Consider the following 27,567-nt stretch of genomic DNA (forward strand, 5'->3'; position numbering starts at 1 on the left):
AAATGGCTTTTTTTTAATTTAATGCTAAACTATTTACACTGAACAAAGCAGTTACATTTTCTTTCAACAATTTCATATACTAATAGGTGACTGAGTGTATAACTGTCCCCAAAGGTTGGAAGAAAGTTCAGCTCACACCAGTCTACAAAAAGGCTATAATAATTTGTGGGATTTTGAGTCTGCTGCTCTAACGGTTAGCATTGCGGCCTCTATATCATGGGGGCCCAGGTCCAATTACTGGGCAGGTTGAAGATTTTCTTCACTCAGGGGCTGCTTATTTGTGGTGTGAAAATTATTATATCCCATCTTCATCAACACAAAAGCGTCAGAAATGACATCAAATAGAAGCATCTTCACCAGGTGGCTGAACAACCCCAGAGGGAGTCTCCTGGCCAGTAATGCCATAGAATCATTTAATTTAATTTGTGGGATTTGGGAAGGAATCACCACAGAAGTTCAGTTGTACATAAAGCAGGCTGCAGGTTTCAGTCCATTGATGGGATATTGGGAAAATGTAATAAGCTTCAAAAGGAGAATGCTCACAGAAGTGACTCACCCTGAATATTGCTTATGTTTATAGCACCCATACCAAATAGAACCATCAGTGGATGTGAACACATGCAAGGAGGGTGAGCTTGATTCACAGGTTAGATTTACTTGTACAAGAGCACCACAGAAATGTTGAAAAACCCGTACTGGTAAACTCTTGCAGATTGATCCCAGTTATGATTATAAAGAATCCACCTCGATTGAAAGTAGAAACCAGATGTTGACCTAGGCTTCAGTGTGGATAATCACGTTTTCTTCGGAACAAACTAAAACTACAAACTGCCTAAAGAGGCATGGTCCAACATTAATATGGAACACCCAAAAGTGCAAAAAGACTCGAATAAAATGTAAAATAAATGGTATGTGTGTACCATATCAATAGCCGTAGTTAGCTCAAACATCAGAAGCATGCTTCCTCACCCCCGCCAACGTTCGGTGGGCCGTGTGCTCGCAGATAAACTGAGGTAGCGCCGGCAGCTATGCTGTGAGAATGTCAGAAAGGAACGCGCACACAAATTGAGAAATTCTTCCATGTGATTGGCATAAAATGCATTATGAAAGTGATCCAACAACTGGGTCAAAGACACAGAAAGTTAATGCATGTGTATATATAATGTCCTAGCTGGAAGTGTCCTAGCTGGAAGATGATTTTATAGAATTATAGAACGTGGATAGGCTGAAACTATATATGTGGGATCGCAAATTCCACGGATGGTCAAAATGCATGCACGCAGTACAGACTGAATACCATCAGCTAGAAGCATGCTAAAATAATCATTAAATTATTCACGATTGCTGACGTGCTGCAATGTTATAAGTTCTCAAGATCCCAGTTATCCTGCAAAAGCCTACTGAACCAGTTTTGAGTACCAGTTTTAAGAGAGGTCTCTAGGAATATACTACAGCCTCCTACCTATCACTCTTGTAGGGACCACAGGGCAAGATTAGTCTAATTAAGTTGCACACAGAGGCAGTTAAGCAGTCATTCTTCCTACACTCCATAAATAAATGAAGCAGGAAGGCACTCAGATATGTCGTATAATGGAATGGACACTCTGCCCTGCATTTCACAGTCATTTTTTAAGTATGGCTGTAGATGTTGATGAAGATGTAGCACATGTTGTGTCACAGAATGTCTTAAGAAAATGTTTACTAAAAATATATGCTTTTAAGTAATCTATAAACCTGCCTACTGGACCATCATAGAACCATCTGAGCACTCCACTTAGCTCCAAACCAGAGAACCACATTCACTTCTGAGTATGATTATGTAAATTATGAGCTGCTGTGATTAACTGTTAGCTGCACCCTGTGCATTCAATTGCCATTGGCCTTATTCGTATCTAGGATAAATGACTCCCATATCCCCACCTCACTTCCAACCTCATACTTACACAAAAAATGCACACTGATCTTTCTTCTAGCCATAACAGCTGTAGCTGTTTCTCAGAGGAGCTCCATTAGCTACCTAACATTGGAGTTGCCATTGGCCAGCAAAACATCATAAGTGCTTGCCAAAAATTTTCTTAATGATCAGCCACAGATCCAACAGTCAAGGCATCATGTGATGGGTCAGATGCACTTTTAACTATGAGCGTCACCTCATAACAATTGCCAAGCTGTTCTTGGACAGCCATGTTGCAAAGGCCTCATGTCTGTCTTCCACTCAAAGATAGTCAGACCCACCACTGTCTACCACATGTGCCCAAATGTTATCAGCAGCTAGAACCCTGTCAACTGCTGCCAGTGTTGCTTCTAGCTGTATCCTAACAGTGGCCACTTCCCTTCCAACCATACATGACAAACATAATCTTTATTTATGGAAGACAATGTAGAACTATATAGTAACATAAAAATAGGTGTTAATGTGAACAACTGAAGGATAAGTGACAATTAAAAGGAGTCTACTACAACAAGAAATCATATTATATAAATGTGTTGCTGCAGACAGAGAAAAACCACACTATTACAACTATGAACTACAGAGGATGAAACAAAGAAAATAAAGATGGTGATAACACTAATCTTTTCACAAGAATAAAAATGCAAGTTACTATTTAACCACAGACACAGGGCATTTATATATTTTATGTGCACCAACAATAACTTGTTCTCATGCCACTTCAGTCAAATATACATGAACCAGTAGTGTCCAGTTTGACACTAATTTATTGCTTACAGTAGACAAGCAACAATGGGATGCAGCATGCACATGCACTTGTATACTCATCAACACATGCCAAGTAATCGAACAGTTCAGCCTACTTGAAGTCCAAGTATCACCACAGTATTGAAAAAACTATCAGTTAGACAATCCCTTAGGGACCTTATAAAGATCAAGCACAAAATAGTCCATAAAAAAATAGATAGATATTTACTATCTGAGATCGACATGTGGAGCACATAAAATGATCTACCAAGTATTGCTTATACTTGGTCATGGTCATGGTCATGGCTTTATTCAGTGCTGTGGATCATGGCACTGTCACAAGTATCCTCTTGGTAATGCCACTATTGTAGCAGATTCAACTTTTTTACCAGTTATAAACCAAATCAATATCTTCCCTGTGAAGAGTCTGTGTGTCTGCTGATGGGCCATGTTCAAACAGTAAGTCCCCAGCTTCTCTTTTGTTGGACAGTAATACTGCCACTTCAATTTCATTGAAGTTAAGGGTTTACACAGCTCAGTGCATATAGATTTGACTGTTTAAGCTGTATTTTGTTGTTGAAGTTCTTTGTAGTCACCAACTTTCCATCTGTTGTCAAAGATGCAAACAAAAAATGTCATTAGAAATGGAGCACAAGTGTAGACTAAACAATATTGGAGACAGAAATCAATTCTGGCATTTTCAGAGGAACCATTCAAATGTTGACACAAGTAATTTAAGGAAAACATGGAACTTGGATGATAAGATGGAAATTTGAACACAACTTCCATAAAATGTGATTCCAGTGCCTGAACTTTGGATTCCACATCATCTTTAACCTCCAAACAGCTTCCTCAGTCAAAAAATTAAATGCTTCTCTGCAGAGATAGATAGCGTACTTCTCCAACACAGTGAAGAAAATCATATGAGAACATCTCCAGTTTTAGATAATTGACACCATTACTGATAATGTACACCTAGAAAAGTGTATTGCTTTAGCAGCAAATGATTGATGTATGAGCTGCTGGGAAGATAAAACTTCCAGATTGTAAGAATCATCCTTTTCAGGCTGAATTTATTGAATGTCTTTTTATCATGTCTATTTTATGCAGCAGTTCATCCACAGTTCAAAATATGTTTTCAATGCTGTGTTTAATTCACTGATCATTCAGAACATTATGACCACCTACCTAATAACCAGTACATCCACCTTTGACATGGATAACAGTGGTGATGCATCATCATATGGAAGCAGTGAGACTTTAGTAGGTCACTAGAGAGAGTTGGCACCACATCTGCACACGGAAGTCATCTAATTCCTGTAAGTTCTGGGGAGGGGGCCTATGAGCTCTGGCGCAATGTTCAGTCACACGCCAGATGTGTTCGATTGGGTTTAGATGTGTCGAACTGGGGGGGGCCAGCACATCAATTTGAACTATCCATTGTGTTCCTTCAACCACTCCATTACATTCCTGGCCTTGTGACCTGGTGCATTATCTTGTTGTAAAATGCCACTGCCATCGGGAAACATGGTTGTCATGAAGGTGTGTACGTGGTCTGCAACCAGTTTATGATACTCCTTGGTCATCATGGTGCCTTGCATGAGCTCCACTGGACCCATGGGTGCTCATGTGAATGTCCCCCAGTGCATAATGGAACTGCCACAAGCTTATCTGTCCTGCAGTGCAGGTGTGAAGGAGCTGTTCCCCTAGAAGACGATGGATTTGCACCCTCCCACTGGCATCATGAAGAAGGTATTGGTATTCATCAGACCATGCAGTGCTCTACCATGTGCCAATGTCCACTGCTGGTAGTCATGTGCCCATTTCAGTCATAGTTGCTGATGTCATGGTGTTATCATTGGCTTATGTGTCATCGGCTGTGGAGGCCCATCATTAGGAGTGTTTGGTGCATTGTATGTGCAGACATAATTCCACTCTGTCCAGCATTAAAGTCTGATATTAGTTCCACCACAATTTGACACATGTCTTGTTTTACCATTCTGCCCAGCCTACAATGTCTGACATCCATAATGAGGGGTGGCTGCCCAACCCCACAACATCTGGACATGGTTTCATCTTCCTTTCACCATGTGTTGAAGGCACTCACCATGGCACTCATTGAACATGCAACAGGTCATGCAGTTTCTAAAATGCCCATGCCAAGCCTCCAGACCATCACAATCTGCCCTCAGTCAAACTCAGATAGATGGCGCACCTTTCCCATTCTACACACAGACAGCACGCTGACTGATACTGCGTGCACCATGTATCTATCTGACCAGCAGTCTTTTCTTGCCAGTTGGCACTGTTATCACCTGGATGGCTTTATATCAATAATAAGTCAGTGGTCATAATGTTCTGGCTAATTAGTGTATATTTAACAATGAAAAACATTTTTAATGTCTTACAGATTAGATTCATGTTATACTCTCTTTTGACTGTAGCAAGCTGCCCTGTTGTAAATTATGGATCGGTGCCAGCATCAGGAGCAGTGGACACTGTTTCATTGTGCACACAGCCTGCAGTGCACATGCTGTATACGAGTCCACCATTGAACCCGTGAGTTACTTAATACAGCATTTAATATTTTAGATGGTTTTCATTTACTAAGAAAGTATTATCGAATGCAATATCTGTTGGTGTGTAATGTCAGAAGTTAGTTTAAACAAATGCTAATAATTCTCAGAATTGCACCACTGTTAATCAGTTTCCAGAAAATGCCAAAATGATAAAATATGGAGCAAATAAATCGTGAAAGTTCCATCACTATAAATTTACATTATAGGAAAAAATCAATTTTGTGAAGCCATCTCAAGTTAGAAAGGGAGCCTTTACACATTTTAGTAACTGATCAAATAGATGTTGGTTCTGTTTCTTGGAGTAATACCTCCTACTGTTGAAGGGATTTGCAATAATAATAGTTATGCCCTACATCAGCACATCTTTTTATGCATCTATACATACAAGAATGGTCTACAATGAAACTATACCAATATCTGATCTCATCCTGTCTTACTTTACCTCTATTTACTCATGATCCCAGTAAAAGTTCTGTCTAACCCTCACAAAACTCTGTTTACATAAATACATAATCAGAGTTATTAGTCATGCTGTAAGTTTGGTGCAGTGAATAGAGTTTTGGGTTAGCATGCAGGAGGTCGAGGGTTCGATCCTGGGTTGGGGCGTATTTTGTTATTTGCTAATTTCATTCTGAAATTTCATACTGTAATATACACCATTTCTTAGGTCACATGTATCCTAAATTTACAACATTTTGTAATGCTGAACATAAAAAAACGTGGTTAGACAAATAAGAAACAGACAGTTGAAACAAATGACCTGCCATCGGACAGAACAACTACAAAAACATCAGTTTTGAGATGCTAAAGATGATATCACAGTACAATAACACAACATCTACTTGTCATTTATACTACATGTACTATGAGCACTCAGATGTCACACAGTAGCAATAATGTACATATTAATGATTGCAAGACCTTCACAACAGAATACATTCTCCTCAGAACAACAGATGCCCAAAGCGACCTCCGTGCACGTCCAAACATTGCACAACCATGCATTGTGAGACATGCAGCTGCCTTGCTATGCTACGTGTACTTTGCTGAGGTTCTTGGTGTATGGCCTCCAAAATAGCTTCCTCAGTAGCTGGATTACGGTGAGTCCATGGACAACCTCTGTCACGTGATGGTGGAAGGAGAGAATCCGACTCCCAAAGGTGCAACTCCAGATGACGAAACACATTTTTATATGGATGGCGTCAATGAGGGTATCTAGCAGCATATTCACAAGTGGCAACACCAGCCCGGTTAGCAGATGCACCAAGGACCAGAAGCATATCCACATATTCATCATTTGTGTATGCCATACATCTGGTTTAGAGGTTCACAATGACAGAATTCAATACGTGTACACATGTACATTGGAGTCTGTCATGGGTGCGTTACTCCACTCAAAACTAGTCCTTGTCTGGTGGACAGCACATACAGTATAAACACACCGTCAGTCCTGCACGCTGTGCCATCTAATGCGCATCATCCCTGTTACAGATATAGCTCTGCATGATTCATCCCGAGACCGCTAATTGTGAATCGTTCAGTTTCATATTACACTGTTTCCCTAATGGTAAGACTTGATGTTTCCACAATCCCATTGATAGAATAATAATAATAATAATAATAATAATAATAATAATAATAATAATGCATTGAGATATGTACTAAACAGCATGTCATTACCATACTTAATGTTGAAAGGCATAATTAGCAGGACCCTGGTGATAACACATACAAATAGTAACCAAGTTTGGACATTATTCGCAAACCACATTGCTAGTCCTACTGGTAATGTAAGGCCCTAATGAAATGTAATGGACCTGAATGAGACAAGAATAATAGTTGGTACCAATCTATGGGATCATTGGAGGAGGGTACAAAGAAAACAGGTCTCCCATCTAGTAGATGAAGTGGTGCCAATAAATTCACACCCACGACATGGAAAGGGTTTCTTTCAAAGCTGACCAATCTCCCATTTCTATGATTATAGAATGTAAGTGCAAATGTTTGCTAGAGGACTCAGTGCAATCACTGTTGATGGTTAAGATGCCAGATACCATACCACCTGGACTGCATTTACCAAATAAAAAATGCATGCTTCAACCCAGGATCAAACCCTCGACCTCCTGTATGCTTACCCAAAACTCTAGCCACTGCACCAACTGTACAGCACAACTAGTGTGTGCTGACAGAGGTAGTTACTATACATGTGGTTACAGTGTTGCCAGACTGCCACTCTTTAATGTCTTTTTTCTGCCAGATGTACTCACCAGACTCGGTGGCATGTGAGGAGTCGCGCTGCAAAGCCCAACTGTGAGAATTTCGCTTCACCCTGTATATAATCTTGTCCAGATTGAATGAACCAAATGTTCTAGCCAGAGGAAAGGAGTATCAATATTTCTTGTATATATTCAATGAGTTGTTAATGTTTGTACTACATTTATATTTCATCATGGATATAAACCTTTTATATTAGCATTATGCTGAAGCTATATCCATCCACTCTAATCTACATGCAAAAATGTCAATGTAAATTAATTTTCCAAAATGTCAATGTAAATTAATTTTATTTCTTTAGTCTTTCACATTTTTTACTGTGGTATTATGTATAATTTTCTGTTCTGCATTGTGGAAAGTATCTGTGCATAAATACTTAAGGGAAACTGTCTGATAAATATTGATAAATATTAATGTCATGAATAATTTAGGCACATTATAAAAATTTCAGTCAATGTATAGGATAAATAATAACAGTGAACTTACACTCAGAGCTTATGCCTGGATATTTGTTGTATAAAGTATTCTTTGCATTAATAAATGTAGAGTTTTGGGATCTTTTTTGAATTAAAATTCTTTAATGAGACATTTTTGATTCCTTATTTAAGTGTTTAGAATTTTACTATACAGTGTCAGATTTGGAGAATAGAGCATTTTTTAAAAAATAAAAAGAACTGAAATCACTAAGGTATTATAAGCTACTTATTAAAATCTCCATGGACAAATACATTTTAAAAAGTTGATACATATCCATGCAAAAATCTGTATTTCATTTTTGAAAATAACACACTTCAACTATAAGCTAATATTTTTAGTTGGTAAATTACAGATAAGAAAGGAAATTTAAAGACCACTAAAATTTATATTTACTATAATTCAGATATATTACTTTTTCACATAATTTGCCTTAAAATGAAAGTTTCAAATAATACCATTGGCTAAATGGCTCATACCTACAATTCATACTAATTATGTTACTTTTGTTATCTTTAGAACTTAACTATAAAGTATAATTTTCAATTCTGTGTCAAGTCAGAACATAGCACCTGTCTTCTAACATGGACATTAGAAGCCTGTATTTGGTCAACTTCAATTGTGAGAAGACCCTTTTTGACTGATATTTGTGACTATAAGTGACAGGTACATTCTTAGAGCAACCTCAATATTTGGAAACACTCTTAGATTTTTTTTACATTGAGGAGTTTACACAGTCACCTATTCTAAGTACTTACTCTTTACTTCCCCTCATCATCTTCCTGAAACTAAAGCCTTGAAATGAATCAATTCATTTCTTTGTTGATTATCTAAGTCATTGTTGTGTGTCTAAAACATGTTTGGACTTTATTGCAGTTTTCTCTTCAAATTTTAAAATATGTAACATGTGAATTGGCTAGTTTTTGTACTTTGAGCCACTGTCACAATGTAGATTTTAATTGATCAATCACAGGAAGTAAACTCTTAGTTTATACTTTTTCTATTGGGATCAGCTTAATTTCTTTTGCTTCAGCAAAGTCGAGAGGTTACAAATGTATGATCATTCTGTTCTTATGTAGTGTTACAGTTTAAGTCTTAGGCCAATCAGCTGTCAGAGTTTTTACCTCATATTCTTCAAAGTTGTCTCTTTTTGTTATTTCGAATTTTGTTAGAAATGTCATTACTGGTGAACTGTGTAGATGTCTAGTCTAGACTCCTGCAGAATTTTGTGAGTTTGGTGTACTTGTCACAAGATATCAAACCAAGTTACTGTGTAGAACCACATTCCCTCATTTGACATTTTGTTGTGCAAACCTAGAGAAAATACATATGATTTTCCTAACTCTGCTTTGTACTCTGCAATTTGAAAAGCTGCATTCTTTCTGGCGTTGCAGGAGGGCTTTTGTAGCATCACCTAAGCCTGACAAATGCATTGTTCTTATCCTCCTCTGTGCAAGAATAGGTTTGAGAGTTTCCACATTTTTTCAGGCAGTTAGTTTGAACTTTATATCTGTTGTTTAATGCTGCAAAAACCTCAAGTTCTTCAAAACATCAAAAAAGCTCACAGTGCTCAGATAGTTCCTGGCTACTGTGAGCACTGCAAGATTTGGTGAATGACCAGTTCTAAATTATTTCCTGTGAATACCAACACTTGAAGGCCATTGAACTTTCTGCTCATTGGAGAATTGTTACCATAAGACTGACTTAGACATAAATGTCTATGTCTGTGTCTATAAAAAACTGCTGTATGCCCATTGAATATACCGACACTAGAGTGTGCCACAGTAACAATTACCTGAGTGACAAGAACCACGACTGAAAGGTTCTATGCTTCAGAAGAACTCTTGCCCAGCTCTGTAATGATACTATCCTATATAACCCAGGGTTACACTGCAAAATGCTGCAATAGGGCTACTGACAAATTTTTGGGTCATTCCAATTGTTGGCAGTATAATTATTAAGACAAATTTTTTTTTACTAAAAATAGTCATATTTTTAATTATTTGTTTATTTTTTAATTATTTGTTTATTTGACTTTTGAATTTCTCACTTAAATCTTCATTGTAGTTGCACTGATTTGCTATTAAAACCTGAGTCACTCTTTTTTAAATCTCTTAACAGTTTTGCCAATGGGAATACCATGCATTTGACCATGCATCACTGGAAATTTGAAGTAAGGGAGTGAAGGGGTTTGAGATGTGAATGCTGACTTCATTCATATCAGTTGTTTACTGAAAAATTCAGCCATATTGGTCCAAATAAAATAATTACATCTACATCTTTTATGATTGTAAGAGGACTCTCACTACAGTATTTTTGAAACAAAGAGGCCTCTGAGCTCTTAATGCTACCCTTTTATAACTAAAGCTCAAAGAATTTTGACAGTACATAGGACACTTGTGTATACTTGCTGTGTGGAGTGGCCGCGTGGTTTGATGTGCCCTGTCACGGATTATACGGCCCCTCCCACCAGAGGTTCAAGTCCTCCCTTGGGCATGGGTGTGTGTGTGTGTGTGTGTGTGTGTGTGTGTGTTGTTCTTAGCATCTACATCAATCTACATCTACATCTACATGGATACTCTGCAAATCACATTTAACTTCCTGGCAGAGGGTTCATCGAACCACCTTCACAATTCTCTATTATTGCAATCTCGTATAGCGCGTGGAAAGAATGAACACCTGTATTTTTCCATATGAGCTCTGATTTCCCTTATTTTATCTTGGTGATCGTTCCACCCTATGTATGTTGGTGTCAACAAAATATTTTCACATTCAGAGGAGAAAGTTGGTGATTGGAATTTCGTGAGAAGATTCTGTGGCAACGAAAAATGACTTTCTTTTAATGATGTCCAGTCCAAATCCTGTACCATTTCTGTGACACTCTCTCCCATATTTCATGATAATACAAAACATACTGCCTTTCTTTGATCTTTTTCTATGTACTCTGTCAGTCCCATCTGGTAAGGATTCCACACCGTGCAGCAGTATTCTAAAATAGGATGGACAAGTGTAGTGCAGGCAGTCTCCTTAGTAGGTCTGTTACATTTTCTAAGTGTCCTGCCAATAAAATGCAGTCTTTGGTTAACCTTCCCCACGACATTTTCTGTGTGTTCCTTCCAATTTAAAATGTTCATTATTGTAATACCTAGGTATTTAGCTGAATTTACGGCTTTTAGATTAGACTGATTTATCGTGTAATTGAAGTTTAATGAGTTAGCATAAGTTAGTTTAAGTAGTGTGTAAGTCTAGGGAGCGATGACCTCAGCAGTTTGGTCCCTTAGGAATTCACACAAATTTGAATTTTTTTGTGCATACTTAGTGCCATTACTGTGTACATACAAGTTCCAGTGCCTGATTCTATCAACACTTGATTGACTGTTCTAGACATTTTTCTTTAGCTACACTGTTAATTTATTATGTTTACTTGATTATAACATAATAATAAGCACAACGTTCCTTAAGAACATCTTTTCTGTATCTAGGAGTATTACATTTCTGTGAATATAAAGCCAGAGTAACCATTGTGTTTTAGAAATAGTGAGGCATACATCTGTCTTCCCTTTTATGTTTAGTGGACCTGTTATTCTGAACCTCATGTACACACATAGTAACTGACTCCCACATTTATCATCAACAAATGTCTTCATCATTCTGCCTAAACATACACTCCTCGAAATTGAAATAAGAACACCGTGAATTCATTGTCCCAGGAAGGGGAAACTTTATTGACACATTCCTGGGGTCAGATACATCACATGATCACACTGACAGAACCACAGGCACATAGACACAGGCAACAGAGCATGCACAATGTCGGCACTAGTACAGTGTATATCCACCTTTCGCAGCAATGCAGGCTGCTATTCTCCCATGGAGACGATCGTAGAGATGCTGGATGTAGTCCTGTGGAACGGCTTGCCATGCCATTTCCACCTGGCGCCTCAGTTGGACCAGCGTTCGTGCTGGACGTGCAGACCGCGTGAGACGACGCTTCATCCAGTCCCAAACATGCTCAATGGGGGACAGATCCGGAGATCTTGCTGGCCAGGGTAGTTGACTTACACCTTCTAGAGCACGTTGGGTGGCACGGGATACATGCGGACGTGCATTGTCCTGTTGGAACAGCAAGTTCCCTTGCCGGTCTAGGAATGGTAGAAGGATGGGTTCGATGACGGTTGGGATGTACCGTGCACTATTCAGTGTCCCCTCGACGATCACCAGTGGTGTACGGCCAGTGTAGGAGATCGCTCCCCACACCATGATGCCGGGTGTTGGCCCTGTGTGCCTCGGTCGTATGCAGTCCTGATTGTGGCGCTCACCTGCACGGCGCCAAACACGCATACGACCATCATTGGCACCAAGGCAGAAGCGACTCTCATCACTGAAGACGACACGTCTCCATTCGTCCCTCCATTCACGCCTGCCGCGACACCACTGGAGGCGGGCTGCACGATGTTGGGGCATGAGCGGAAGACGGCCTAACGGTGTGCGGGACCATAGCCCAGCTTCATGGAGACGGTTGCGAATGGTCCTCGCTGATACCCCAGGAGCAACAGTGTCCCTAATTTGCTGGGAAGTGGCGGTGCGGTCCCCTACGGCACTGCGTACGATCCTACGGTCTTGGCGTGCATCCGTGCGTCGCTGCGGTCCAGTCCCAGGTCGACGGGCACGTGCACCTTCCGCCGACCACTGGCGACAACATCGATGTACTGTGGAGACCTCACGCCCCACGTGTTGAGCAATTCGGCGGTACGTCCACCCGGCCTCCCGCATGCCCACTATACGCCCTCGCTCAAAGTCCGTCAACTGCACATACGGTTCACGTCCATGCTGTCGCGGCATGCTACCAGTGTTAAAGACTGCGATGGAGCTCCGTATGCCACGGCAAACTGGCTGACACTGACGGCGGCGGTGCACAAATGCTGCGCAGCTAGCGAAATTCGACAGCCAACACCGCGGTTCCTGGTGTGTCCGCTGTGCCGTGCGTGTGATCATTGCTTGTACAGCCCTCTCGCAGCGTCCGGAGCAAGTATGGTGGGTCTGACACACCGGTGTCAATGTGTTCTTTTTTCCATTTCCAGGAGTGTATTATTTCCACCATATTCTCATAATTTATTACATTGTTTCTATCCTATTTGACAACTGCTTTTTTATTATTGATTCTAACTAACTTATTATGTTTCCTCGTCTACTTTTGCATCAACTGGGTGCTTTCACTACATGTAGTTCATGTGGTGTCAGACTCCTCAGCAGTTCTAATACATAACACTTTAAAAGTGCCATTGGAGAAATTAGGGCTTTATTTGTGAGTGGAACAGGAAAGGAATTGATTATTAATGGTACAGGGTCCTCTGTTATGCACTCTATGGTAGCTTATGGAGGGTGTATGTAGAGGTAGATGTAGAACTAGAATTATTTATATGATACCTCTGCTACCTTTGTTTGTCTTTTACTGCCAAGTTCCTCATTGGGCATTAAATAGCTGTTTTCTTTGTGTAGCTTATTTTTTTACTCTGCAGTCATAAGCCTACTTCATTACATTGCATCATACATCATCATTTACACAACTGTCTCAAACTCTGGAAAAGAAAAAAATAACAACCCAAAATCTAAAATAAAAAGGAAGAGATAACCAATGCAAAATCTGGAATAATTTACAGCTCAGTTCTCTTTTAGTCTGTACTGTTTCTATTATCTACATATTTTCTTAAAACTGTTTATTTACCACCCTGTATTTTGTAGTGTAATCTGACTAATTATTAGTCATTGCAGGACTGTAGTTAATAAATCAATCACTAACTGCTGTCTAAGCTTCTGAGTATCATGTGCTTTCAGCCTGAATACAGTGACATCTGGTGGAACACATGTGGCGAGTACAGCAGGAATGCCATACTATGCGTCTGCACCATCAGTTGCTGTGCCATCATTCATTTCAAGTGGCCAAGCTACTTTCCACACTCCAACTCCACCAGGCACACCTCCTCAAAATCAGGTAAAAATTTTTTTGTATATTGCTTTTATGCTTCTTGCATTTGTTTATTATTATAGTTTCATGTATAAAAATTCTGCCCTGCTAAATTATAACCAACAAAAACAAAAAAAACCAAGACACATTCTTATTTATTCAATCATCAGCTATTTACATAAATTTTACTGGTATGTACATTTTCACTACCTTTACTTGTATAGACATTCATTTAGACACTGTTTAAAATACATAAGACATTAAGACTCAGGAAGCAACTGGAAAACTGTAAATCTTAAGTTTTATTATTTTTATCCCATGCCAATTCTTACCTGTCACACACCATTTGACATCGCTCATATAGCACTGTATCTGTATGTAAAAAAGGAAGATCAGGATTTACCAACCTGTCATTTTTGTCAAAAATTGAGTAGAAACTCAGATAGGACAAAGATAGGGAAGGAAAATGGCAGTATTATTTTCAAAGAAACCATCCTAATATTTGCCAAAGCAGGGTTAGGAAAATCACAGAAATGCTAAATCTGGATGGCATGACAGAAAGTTTTATCTTGCTGCTCACCAATTGAAGTAAGTGCCTTAATCACTGCACTGCCTCCTTCGTGCTTTTTGTGTATCATAAAAGTTATAATCTTACCTGTTTTCTATTCCACATTAAATATGCATGCCTGTTATTTAACTGCCTGGGTGAATTGGTTCACAGGTTGTAGAAAGAGAAGGTAGTACCATGAAACTTCCTGGCAGATTAAAACTGTGTGCCAGACTGGGACTTGAACCAAATACCTAAGACTCATATTAGCAAGTGCTCTACCAACTGTCCCATCCAAGCATGACCCCAAATCCTTCCACACACTTTAACTTCAACCACTAACTCATCTCCTACCTTCCAGACTTCACAGGAGTACTTCTGCAAAACTTGCACTGTTGGAAGAACACATCTTGCACAGATATGGCATAACCACAGCCTGTGGGACTGTTTCCAGAAAATTGGCAAATTAAATCTGCATGTCAGACCAGACTTGGACCCGGGATCTTTGCCTTTCATAGGGAAATAATTCTACCGACTGAGCCACCCAAGCATAACTCACAACTGACCCTCACAGCTTTACTTCTTTCAGGACTACTAGTCCTGAAAGTTTTGCAGGAGAACTTCTGTAGAGATTGGAATATAGACAATATAGTGTATTAGGTACTAGTGGAAGTAAAGCAGTGAGACGTAGAATGAATCATGTTTGAGAAGTTCACTTAGTAGAGCATTTGCCTGCAAAATGCAAAGGTCCTGGTTTTGAGTGCTGGTCTGGCAAATATTTTTAATATGCAGTCTGCCAGGAAGTTTCATATCAGTCTGCAGTCCACTGCAGAGTAAAAATTTCATTCTGGAAATGATGTATCATCTGCATAAGAAAATTTGTAACAAAGAATTACGGTGTTTGTAACAATCTTTTGATAGACAGCAATGTTACGTAGATTAGATTAGATTCAATTTTCATTCCATAGACCCAAAAATGAGATGATTCTCATGGGTGTGGAACAAGTCAGAAAGAATAACATAAAAAATGTAAAACATTTGAATATAATACTCACTATCCTGATCAGTTGTCAGGACATTGTCAAAATAGGTGAATACATTACAGTAAACTGGAATTGTAGATATTTACAGTATTAATACACTGTCAGAATGAAACACAGTCATGCACTTTCAATAAATTTATCATACACAAAATAACTAATCTTGAATGTTGGAACCAGCTGCTGTAAAAACTGAAATCTAACAGACATTTTTACTTAAGCTGGGCTAACAGTCTCTGTTAAGATATTCATCTATAGAGTAGAAGGACTAACCTATCAAAAGGTCTTTCAAGCCCTGTTTAAATAGTACTTTATTTGAAACCAAGTTTTTAATAGTTGCTGGCAATTTATTGAATATGTGTGTTCCTGAATACTGGACCACTTTTTGGATCAAGGTAAGTGATTTTAGTTCTTTACGTAGCTTGTTCTTATTCCTAGTACTGACAGTATGTATTCAGCTATTGGCTGGAAATAGAGAGATAATACTTGTGACAAATTTCATTAAGGAATAAATATACTGAGAAGCAGTGGTTAGAATACAAAGTTTCTTGAACAGGTTTCTACATGATGTTCTTGAATTTACACCACAAATGAGTCTTACTGCATGCTTTTGCACACTAATAACTTTTGCTCTGTTTGATGAGTTACCCATGACTATGATCCCATATGACATAACAGAATGAAATTAAGCAGAATATGCAAGTTTTTCATATGTCCTACATCTGATATCATTCTCACTGCACATACAGACTTGTTTAGGGGCTTCAGAAATACTATGGTATGCCCTTCCCAACTGAATTTATTATCAGTTTGTAATCCCAGAAATTTAACACTGTTAACCTCTTCAATCTGCATGTCTTCATTTGTCATACACATGCTGGAAGGAAATATCTTACAGGTTCTCAACTGGATTAGTGGTTCTTTTCAAAATTTAATGACAGTGAATTAGCTTTAAACCATTTATGAATGTCAGTGAAAATTTGATTAGCAGCCATTTCTAAATTTGTACTTGACTTGCTTCTTATTGTGATGTTTGTATCATCTGCAAACAAAACAAACTTAGCATCTGGTGATGTAACAGTAGAGAGGTCATTAATGTACACACAGAAAAAAACCTATGGACCTTAGTGCATAGGTATTTCACAATGACACCCTTTGTTTGTTAGTTAGATAAGACTCAAACCATTTCACAGCACAGCCTGTGATAGCATAATATTCTGATTTTCTTAAGAGAGTGCTTTTGACAGGTCACAGAAAATGCCAGTAGCCTCTAATTTGTTACCTAATGAATTAAATACATTCTCACTGTGCATGTAAATAGCTTTCTCTCTATCAGAACCCTTAAGAAACCCAAACTGTGACTTGGACAATATATTATTTACAGTTAATTGCTTAAAGAGACACATGACCACAACCTTTTCAAATATTTTTGAAAAAGCTGGCAAAATTGAAACTGGTTGATAGTTTGATGGTCTCTCTTTATCCTCCTTCTTGAAAAGAGACTTAACTTCGACATATTTTAGCCAGTCTGGAAATGTTCTGCTGATAAGAGATTGATTACACAAATAACTTAAGATGGAACTCAACTCACATGAGCATTCTTTGATTAACTTTGTTGACATGTTATCATAACAACTAGAATACTTAAATTTTAAGGATTTTAAGATGGGTGCTACTTCTTTGGGAGACATGAGTGTCATTTCCATTTTACTGAAGTTATTTGTAAAGATTTGTCTCAGATACTCCATTACACCATTTACTGAACCTGATAACTCCAAGCTTTCAGTAACAGAAACAAAGTACTTGTTCAGGAGGTTTGCAACACTACATGCACTTGTTGCCAATGTCTCATTTATTTTTAGAGCTATCTGTTCCTCTTCCTTTTTGGCCCCACCTGTCTCTGTCTTCACTATATCCCATATAGTTTTTATTTTGTTGGCTGATGTAATTATCTTTTTCTCGTAATAAAGCTGCTTAGATTTCTGGATTGCTTGCTTCAATATTTTGCAGAATTCTTTGTAATGCATTACAATGCTAACATCAGAGCTGTTCCTAGATAGCAGATACAGTCTCCTTTTTGTCACACATGGTATCTTTATTCCGTGTGTAATCCATGGTTTATTTTTAGACTTCTGTTTGATGTGAGATACCTTTTTGGGGAAACAATTTTCAAAAGAGGAAGTACCTTTATTAATGGATTACTTATATTTTACATTTGAGTCAGAAGTATTGTAAACCTCTATCCAGTTCACGTCATTGAGCAGTCTCTTAAAATTCTCAATTTTTGACTGATTTATTACCCTCCTGTAATCATATATAATAGATTTTTTATCCTGACAAGTTTCAATATTTAACACAAGATTTAGCATGTCATGATCAGATAGCCGATTTACTGTTGGTTTTGTGATATGACTTTTTTTCCTAGATTTGTCTACAAAGATATTATAAATTATCAATAACAATCTCAGAGCATTTACATACCCTAGTTGCAAAGTTTACAGTAGGAATCAAATTGAATAACAGTGTTATTGATTGCAATAATTGTTCACTGATAGAGCTTTTCTGTAAATCCACATTAAAATCACCAGCAGCCACTATTTCCTCGTTTCTTACTGTGAGGTCAGACAACAGAGCTGCCAGGTATTTTTATGAAGAGCTTAAACATTCCAGAAGATGCTCTGTATATACTTACTATTATAAATAACTTATTGTGGAATACTACTTCTGTTGCACAAGCTTCTGAATGCTGCTTTGAGCAAAATCTATTAATATCAATATTTTTGAAATCAAAACAGTTTCTGACAAATGTGGCAACTCCATATTTTCTCTATAGAAGTAAGAAGCTAAGCCTGTAACATAATGTTGAGAGAGGAAGGTTATTCAACTGGCTTGCTCAACTCTAATTCTTCAGCACAAATGATTAACTCATTAACCTTACCTGTTAGTCTTCAATGTACTCAAAGATTCATGTTGTATGTATAAACAGTGACACTCAGTAAAACTTCAGTGACAATACCTTGTAGGGGATGGGCTTTTCAGTGTTTGCTTACTGATATAATATAAAGAAAATTATCTTATCATTTAATGCTGTAAGTATTCAAGGATATCATGGAAATTATCCTAATTGTGATGTAATGTTTAGGACTCAGGTATTCCTGTTTTCAAGTTTTCTTAGCATGAAAATAATCATACAAAAAAGATAATGAAGTAAAGTATATAGTAAATATCTGTGTCATTGTAATTTTTTGAGATGAGTTGTTTCCCAAACATTTCTTTGAACTTTAAAAACATGAGATTAATGTCATTAGTATTCTATGGGAAACTGGAAAGCTAATATAAAAGTATGAATAAATCTTATAATTATCAGATTAGTCTTGTGTGTATTTTGATAACACTATGCTGATTAATGGATAAACTTTAGACACAATGTACAACAGTGGCTATAAGTATAGCTTGTTGAACATGTCTTGATAATCATAAATCTCATTTTGAGAAATCTCACTTCATATAGCCAATTTCTTGAGTAAAGGCCCACTGAGAGAAGGCATTGACCAGAAGACAGATGTACAGGTTCTTTTCTTTTCTTTAAAAAAAGTCCCCCATATTCTTACAGGTACTAGGAAAAAAGTCACATAAACTTATGTATGAAAAAATATACTTGTTGAAATATGAACGATTTTACTTGTTCAGAATGATCAGTAATCAGTAATGTAGTCTGTCTTCCTGTTGCTATATCACCCATTTGCTATTGCTTGTGTTTGTCTCTGTAATTAGTCCTCTGATTCTGATACTGTTGTGATGCATCTCACTTACAACTACCTCTTACATCAATTGTTCCATACATTCTCCAATGGCATTTTATTGTCATCAGAACAAGATTAGTGATTTCATGGAGTGTGAACAATGTAAAACGATAAAATGGAAATTTTTCTACACAAGACATGGCAGACATGTTATTCTGATACATTTTAGCCAATGGTGTTAACCAACAGCCTGTGTCATGTTAGATTTACACATACATCTGCACTCTGCAGACAACTGTGAAACATATGATAGTGGGTACTTCGCATTGCACCACTTACTAGTCTTCTTCCCATTCATCTCAGGTCAAGAGCAAAGGAAAATTTACTCCTTAAATGCCCCTCTGTGCACTGTAGTATGTCTAATCTTATCTTTGTGTTTATTATGGGAATGATATACAGGGAGGTTGTAATATACTCCCAGATGTCCTTACTTAATGCAAGTTCTTGGAACTTTTTAAGTAGGTATTTTTGGGATTGTTCACATCTGTCTTCAAGCAGCTGCATGTTAAAGTTTGTCAACATCTCTGTGATGCTCTACTGTGGGTCATATGTACACATTTAATATCCCTTGATAGTCCTATTCAGTATGGCTTGCACGCAACTGAGCAATAGTCCAAGATGGGTTGCCCAAGTGTTTTGTATGCAATTTCCTTTGCATTTTCCTAGTGTTCTACCAATGAATCAAACTATCACCTGCTTTATCTACAACTTAAACTCAGTGATCATTCTAATTTCATAATCCCACCAAGTGTTACACTCAGGTATTTGTACGTATGCTGAACAACATCTTTCACGCCATGTTCCATTAGCATGTTACTCCAGTAACTTATAGACATGAGGCCATTCGTAATGGGGAAAAGGGATTGGAGTATACCTCATACAGTTTACACACCAGACATGGGAAGTGAGTATTGTGACAAGTATAAGATGATCCTGAAATAAATATGCAAAAGATGGAGCAGATAAAGGAATAAATAATGCTTTTTTATAGTAAGTTCTGCATAGGAAGTTACTTTATCCATTTCACTTACAGTGTCAGTCATTCAGAGCACAAGACCATTAGACTATATTACAGTTCTCCCTTTGTTATGTAATGAGTACTGCTGAAGATCAACAGTTCATGGCTTCCATTTCATTCATAGATGAGACTGGAATCATCCAGAATGCAACAATAACTAACCACAATAAACACATCTAATCAGGTCAGATCCATGAGTGAGCATGGAAGTAAGGTTTGCCTTAGAGTCAATATGTGGGCAAGAACTGTGGTGACAGTTTCATAGGGCCACACACTTTACTGGACAAGTTAACAAGTGTGGTTTATCTCCAGTTTCTGTTACTGGAGAATGTCATCCTTTCATTAAACAATGGATATAATTTATGCACACTAAAGAAACACCAACTTTTCTGTGCCTTGTTTGACAGCACATAACACAATTTTTTAATGAATGATGCCAGTAGCTTGGCTTCACCAGTCAACTGACTTTAAGCAATTCGATTTCCAGCTATAGCAACATTTAAATTTATCAGTGTATTCTACACCCTTTGACAATCTGCACACATGACAGGAGCATTTGCTCCATAAATATTACTGCAGTCAGATGTGATCACATGAGATCACAATTATAAGAGAAGTGGAGCTGAAGGATATGGTAACAGCACTGAGCACTTCTTAGTGTCATCTGACAAATACATATCACAGGAAGGAATGATCATATTTCAAAAACTATTTATTTTCAGACTAAGTAATAGGCATTGAATGCCTGACTTTGTAACTTTTAAGCAATTTCTCTCTCAGCAAAAATGAAAAAGAATGACTATAACAAACAGCTGCTAGAGAAAGGTAAGGATATTCCACAATGTAACTTCAAGCATATCTGCAGAGCAAAAAATAATGCATACTATCTGCACAGTTCAAATATTTGTTAATTATAGATTTGCTAAATTCATTGGCATGCATTCCAGATTAATAGCCACTATATGCACAAGAGCTGAATGACCAAAATTTTTCACTTTATCTGTGTCTCTGTCAGTCCTGTTCCATTTGTTCATGTTGCAATTGCATTGTAGATACACATGTGTTCCAAACAGTGTTCCATCTGTTTCTGTTGTTCATATTTTGATTTTATTTCCTGTGTTATTCAATAACACATGGATACATATATTCATATACATGAAATTTGTAACATTTAGATAAGAATGTGTCTAGGATAAGTGATAAAAGGAAGAAATTTTAGGGTTTAACATCGAACCAACTACATGGTTATTAGAGATGGAGCACAAGCTGGATTGTGGAAGGATGGGCAAGGAAATAGGCCACAGTCTTTAAAATGTACCATCCTGTTGTTTGCCTTCAGTAACTTACAAAAATAACAGAAAGTGTATATGTGGGTGGCTACACAAGGACTTGAACTACTATCTTCTTGAATACAAGTGTCTTTGTCTTGTGATTGTTATTTGTCCTTTAAATCATACATCATAGAAAAAGAGTATCATCATACACAACAGCTCAGAGTAGGTGATATGATGGTAGATAATGGGATATTCTGTGATATTTACATTTAAAAGGTACATTTATTCATATAGTGACTATTAACCTGGAATGCATGCCAAGGAATTCAGAAAATATATAATTAACAAATATTTGAGCTAGGCAGATAGTATCGTCACATTATTCAAGTAGGTTACAAGGTAACCACAAAATTCATATGTTTGCATGATCTTATCATGTGCCAAACCTCCATAAATCTTTCTCATAAAAGTGATGAGTCTGTAGAAGAAGTAGAAGTAGAAGGATATGTACAGTAAAACTGATCTTCCTGTTCACCCAAGATTGTGAAGGGGAAGATAAACCTTTCTTTGATTACCATTATAAATCAATATGTAAGGTTTCCTCTTACTTGCTCTGTGCAGTGCTCTCACTTATGTTGTCCCTCATAGCAGATCTTGTAATGCACTGAAAATATGTGGTTATGATTGGAAGTGCAGGTAGCAAATCTACTTCAAATAATATTACAGGATGCAATTATGGTGCATTTCCTGATAAACACCATAAAATCATTTGCAGTACTCAGTTTCAAACACTTAATTTCAAGGAATACTGAAAATTGAGAGCATGCTTGACATGAAGATCAGACCAGGAAAACATCCTAATGCTGACTGGCTTACTTGGTGCTTAACAGGAATCTCAATAAAACCTTGTATGACATCTGAAGTATTTGTACTTTGTTTTTGGTGTATGCACCTTCATTTGCTTCTTATTGCAAGTTGTTTATTGCATGGTGTAATAATAGTACAAAAATATAATTTATACATGTTGTTGGGAGGATCTATCTGCAGTTTATATTAGAATGCAAGACTGCTTGATGTGAAATAGTTAATTCCATAACCAGTTTTGATAGTAACTAGCTGGCATCATCAGATTCTCAGATCACACAGAAATGTAATTACACATCAGTTTCGTTGACATACTGAGGGAAGCATGTTCCAAGTATGTCAATGAGACATTGCCATTCATGTGGCCATACATTAAAACCATGTCTGTATGCTTCTGAAATTAATATCCTGTCATGTTTGAATGGAGCACTTTCAGTTAACTCACTGCATGTAGCATATGTACACTATGGACAATTTAAAGACAGATGATTGATGAATGTAAACATATCCCTGTGGCAACACAACACTGTTTACAGTACAATGAGTTAAACGAGTGCATAGATAACTGAAGTTGTTCAGTTGTACCTGGAATATGTTTATATGAACTTTTTTCTTGTTTTCATGTAAGTAACCTGTCCTCAAAGTTTGTAAAAGTATTTTTGAAACACTCTGTACAAATCAGAGTTGGGTCTAATACCTGATTTTCAGCAACTTTGATCTTCATTATTAAACTGCATGAGCTAATATAGAAATTAAATGTCTCTGACAAAAAATCCTCTTAATTTCAGGGAATGTGTAATGTTGCTGCATCACCATTTTTTTATCTGAGTGGTGCTCCAAGCTACACACCACTTCAACAGGCTCCAGGACTGACACACATGACTCATCCACCCGCTCCTGCATCTGGGTCTATTGCACCTAATGGGCCCTACCTTTCTCCCATGATGCCAAACATGGGAATATTTCGACCAAACATGCAGGTTTGTTCAGTGCTTTAGTTGATGTTAAATAAATATTCTGTCTAAGTATGATCAATACCCCAAGAGGATCAGTACTATTAGAATTAAATTGTGTAAAAAAATGTTAAATTTATAATAAAATAAACGTAGCATTTTAGTAACACCATTCAGTCTAAACTTAGCTGTACATGCCAGTAACTCAACTTTCCTGATACACAGTGTGAGTTGATGGCTGATATAGTGGGCACTTATGAATACATTAAAGGTACAGAATGTTAGTAGCTGAACAGGCGTGAATGGCACAAAATGTATAAATGTTATTCCATTGCTTATTCCAGTACCATTCACATAAAGGTTTGATAATGAACAGACACATTTAAAACTTGTCAGCAACAGTCCATATTGTCTGTGCAACTGCGATGGAAAAATAAATAAATAATTAAGACTGAATAAAATTGTGTGTCCTTTTGCCAACACAATGTTGTAATTTCTAAAGTACACCCATTTGATGTATTATACTACATTCACTTGAAAATGGCTACACAAATGGTGCTACACAGTAGTAGTGATTGCAAAATGAAAGGATATTTTATTACAAATAAAGATAGGCAAAATGCTAGATTGTTATCATTCAGACCAAAAAAGACACCCATAGACATTCAGTAAAAGCTACATCTCATAACTTCCACATTAGTTATCTTGACATCATTTCGCAAATAATGTTCAATGTAAATAATTTAGAAGTAAAGGGGAGCACTCACCCAATAGCAGAAGCATCGAATCAGTGACAGGCACACACAAATGAGAATGAAAACCTGCTAGTTTTCAGAAGAAAGCCTTGGATAAGCTGGAGTACGCTAGCATATGTGCAAGCACGTGCGCATCTGGGCACGCACACACACACACACACACACACACACACACACACACACACACACACACACACACACAAAACATGTGCCTATACATTGTGCCAGGTAGAGGGAGAAAGAGACAGGGAGTAGGAAACAGGGCTGGGTATTGGTAGCTATCAGCTTGGAGGGAGGCAGCAGGTGCACTGGCTAGGAATTTGTTAGGGATGGATGGTAGGTGCACAGGCTAGGTATGTGATACATGGCTGCCGGAGCTGGTGAGTGGAGGCATGGACTGGGAGGGGATGAGAGTACAGAGGAAGGGGAAACATTGGGTAGAGAGTGTGGGGAGTGTGGGTTAGCAAAGATAGAAGCCAGGAGGATCATGGGAGCAAAGGATGTGTTGCAAGGATAACTCCCATCTACATAGTTCAGAAAAGCTGGTGGTATAGGGAAGGATCCAGATGGCACAGGTTGTGTAGCAACTATTGAATTTGAGCATGCTATGTATGCTAAGCAGTATGTGGAGCCACAGTGTGGTCAACTTTGTCCTTGCCAAAATTTGACAGTGGTCATTCATTCTGATGGACAGTTGACTGGCTGTCATGCCAACATAGAAATTGTACAGTGATTGCTTCAGGGTTGTTACATGACATGGATGCTTTCATTGGTGACCTTGCCTCTGATGGGATATTATGAGCTTGTGAGGATTGCAGTAGAAAGTGCTAGGTGGGTGAATGGCTGTTTAACTCAATGGCAAATGGTTTTCTAATAGGTATGAGGCAATTACTTTTGTTGATAAATTATGAACACCATATAATTCTAAGTTTTCAAGTTATATTTTACAAGGATTCCAATAATGGCATCACATAAAACAAGAGATACCTCAATCTTATTAAAAAAAAACTGTTATATTCTTCACAACATCAAAAGTTGCTGAGATGGTGTTTTTGTCCAGCTGATAACTAGTCTGATTCTTTGGTTTTATTTGATTTTATTTTGTCCTGTGCATTAAACACTATACAAGGAGTGTACTGGTAATGTAGGACAAGTCACAGAATACAGTATTAAATAACACTTAGTACAAGTTATTGTACGGATGCTATTTTTGAGATGTTCAAAGGACAATGGGCTGCATGTAATATAATTTATTTCATAAATAAATAATTTGTTTTCTTAATAATGTAGTTGAATAACAAGTAATAATTCTTACTTTTGGGGTTGGATATAATGTGATCGCTTTTGTAAGTGTTATTCATGTGACAGTATTCCACAGAAAAATCTGTCTTACTGAACACTGTTTTTTCTCTTATAGAAGTAGCAGTAGAGGTGCTTTTGTTCAAAATTTCCTAATTTATTAAATTAGTCTGGTATGAAGGGGTCCTCACACATCCACTAATAATGCCAAACTGTCAATATATTGACCGTGTGAGGGCATGTATTCATGTATTTTTAATACTAAAAATATTGACAGGCATTATTGATGACCCCAAAAAGATTCTCACTATGGTCAACACATACTCAGCAATGAGGTTGACTACTGATGGTTTGATAATATTGACCATCTAGGTATTATCAGAGCTTCAGGAACCCGTCACATGTGTTTGTGTACACTTCTGCATTTTCCTTTCATCTTTGTGCATATCCTTCCTCTGATTCGGTTTTTCAATTAGTTTTTAACACAAGTTTTAATGGGACTATGCAGGGTTAGTCCTGTATTTACTATTTTATGGTGGCAAATGGTAGATTGTCTATTGCATTGCTTTCTTTACTAAATTGAAAAAAATCACAAGCCTGTTCGCTTGCTGAATTAGACAGTAGTGTTGAAAAAGGCTTGTACTTTGAAAAATACATCACATGTAGTGACTAGTAAGTGTTCTGTGAAATAAGTATAATTCTTATCATAAAAAAAGAAAAAAATATGTCTATTACCTGAATGTGTTGTGACAGGACTGATATAATTACTTCACTTTAAGCATTCCAATGTTCTACCACTTGCTTTATATCTCAAAGTACATATAATCTCTCATTGACTGCAATAGCCTCTCTCATTAATGTGTTCTACTTCTCTATTTTAATAATTTGTTGTAAGATACAGGACAGTGATGATTCTTTTATGAACGAAGACCGGTAGAGGAGTAAAGTTAAGTTGGTACAGATGGTGGTTTGCAACACACCATTTCAAATTGGTAAAAATTGCAAATCTTTGATGATTGATTGTGGCTAAACAGCTGAACCAACTTGAAATCTTAAATAGACCATTCTACACAGAATTTCATAGTATTTTATTCAGGTGTTTTGGAATTTTTTTATACATTGTATTGTTTCCAAGTTATAAGCAAAAAGTTGAAAAACGGCCAAAATGTTTTTGGTGTTTCCACCTCAAAAGACTCATTTAACGTTTATTTTGGATGTCTAACATCAATTAAAATTGTTTCCAGCTTTTACATATTTATTTGCCAGCAAAAGTGTAATGTGCCTACACTAATCGTCGTAAGAAATCATCCTGTTCAACATTTGTTTTATTCGTATACCAGCTACCTCTAAAATGAATAAGACTGTCAAAACACAAGCATCCTGTTTTGCATGTTATTTCCTCCATTGTTTCAACTTAATTCTTGAATTTTGTGGAATGTTGAAAAACAGAGATGTCAAATTTTGTGAAAATTTGCTATATTCAGGCTCATTTTACAATGGAAAATATTCATCTTTGTTGTATTTTCTTTTAGTCATTGTGTGAGGCTCATATTAAACAAACATCATTAAAATGATGTTTGTTGAGTTTTGTTAAAATGGTCCTCAATTGGTCTTGAACTTGTGAAATGTGTAGCGGACTGAATAGCTTTATATTACACTGTGTAGCAACACTTTTTCCCCATTGCATGTTGTATGATTATATCATGAACCCAAACTGTTACCATTTGGACACATCACCTTTGTAAAGAGTGCTACAGGGTAATGTTGTGATGAACAACATGAATTGTACTCCTTAATCTTGCTCATGCGTTTTACACCACACCTGTTGGTGCCCTGTTGATGGTCCTCTTTTTGCTGGGCAACATGGTATAATAAAGAAATGCATTATGTTGTGTATTGTGTGGGCCATAGGATCAAGATAACAAGAATCCCACTCCTAACAAATGGCACCCCCGAACCTGCAGATTAGGTTATTGGTAGTCAGATTAGAATACTGGGGCCACTGCAATATAGATTCACAGTAC

General features: G+C 37.4%; 1 protein-coding gene across 5 annotated transcripts in view; it reads left to right on the forward strand.

The window, feature by feature from the left end:
- LOC126184543 (cAMP-regulated phosphoprotein 21) overlaps nt 1-27,567 on the forward strand; it is a 1,287,166-nt gene that overhangs the window by 1,237,662 nt on the left and 21,937 nt on the right. For all 5 annotated transcript variants that reach the window (XM_049926953.1, XM_049926952.1, XM_049926954.1 and 2 more), the window contains 3 exons: nt 5,143-5,257; nt 13,861-14,017; nt 23,325-23,516. In XM_049926953.1, coding sequence (XP_049782910.1) covers nt 5,143-5,257; nt 13,861-14,017; nt 23,325-23,516 — 464 coding nt within the window. The remainder of the gene's footprint in view (nt 1-5,142; nt 5,258-13,860; nt 14,018-23,324; nt 23,517-27,567) is intronic.

The sequence above is a fragment of the Schistocerca cancellata genome, chromosome 4 (assembly GCF_023864275.1).
Source record: "Schistocerca cancellata isolate TAMUIC-IGC-003103 chromosome 4, iqSchCanc2.1, whole genome shotgun sequence".
Taxonomy (NCBI): domain Eukaryota; kingdom Metazoa; phylum Arthropoda; class Insecta; order Orthoptera; family Acrididae; genus Schistocerca; species Schistocerca cancellata.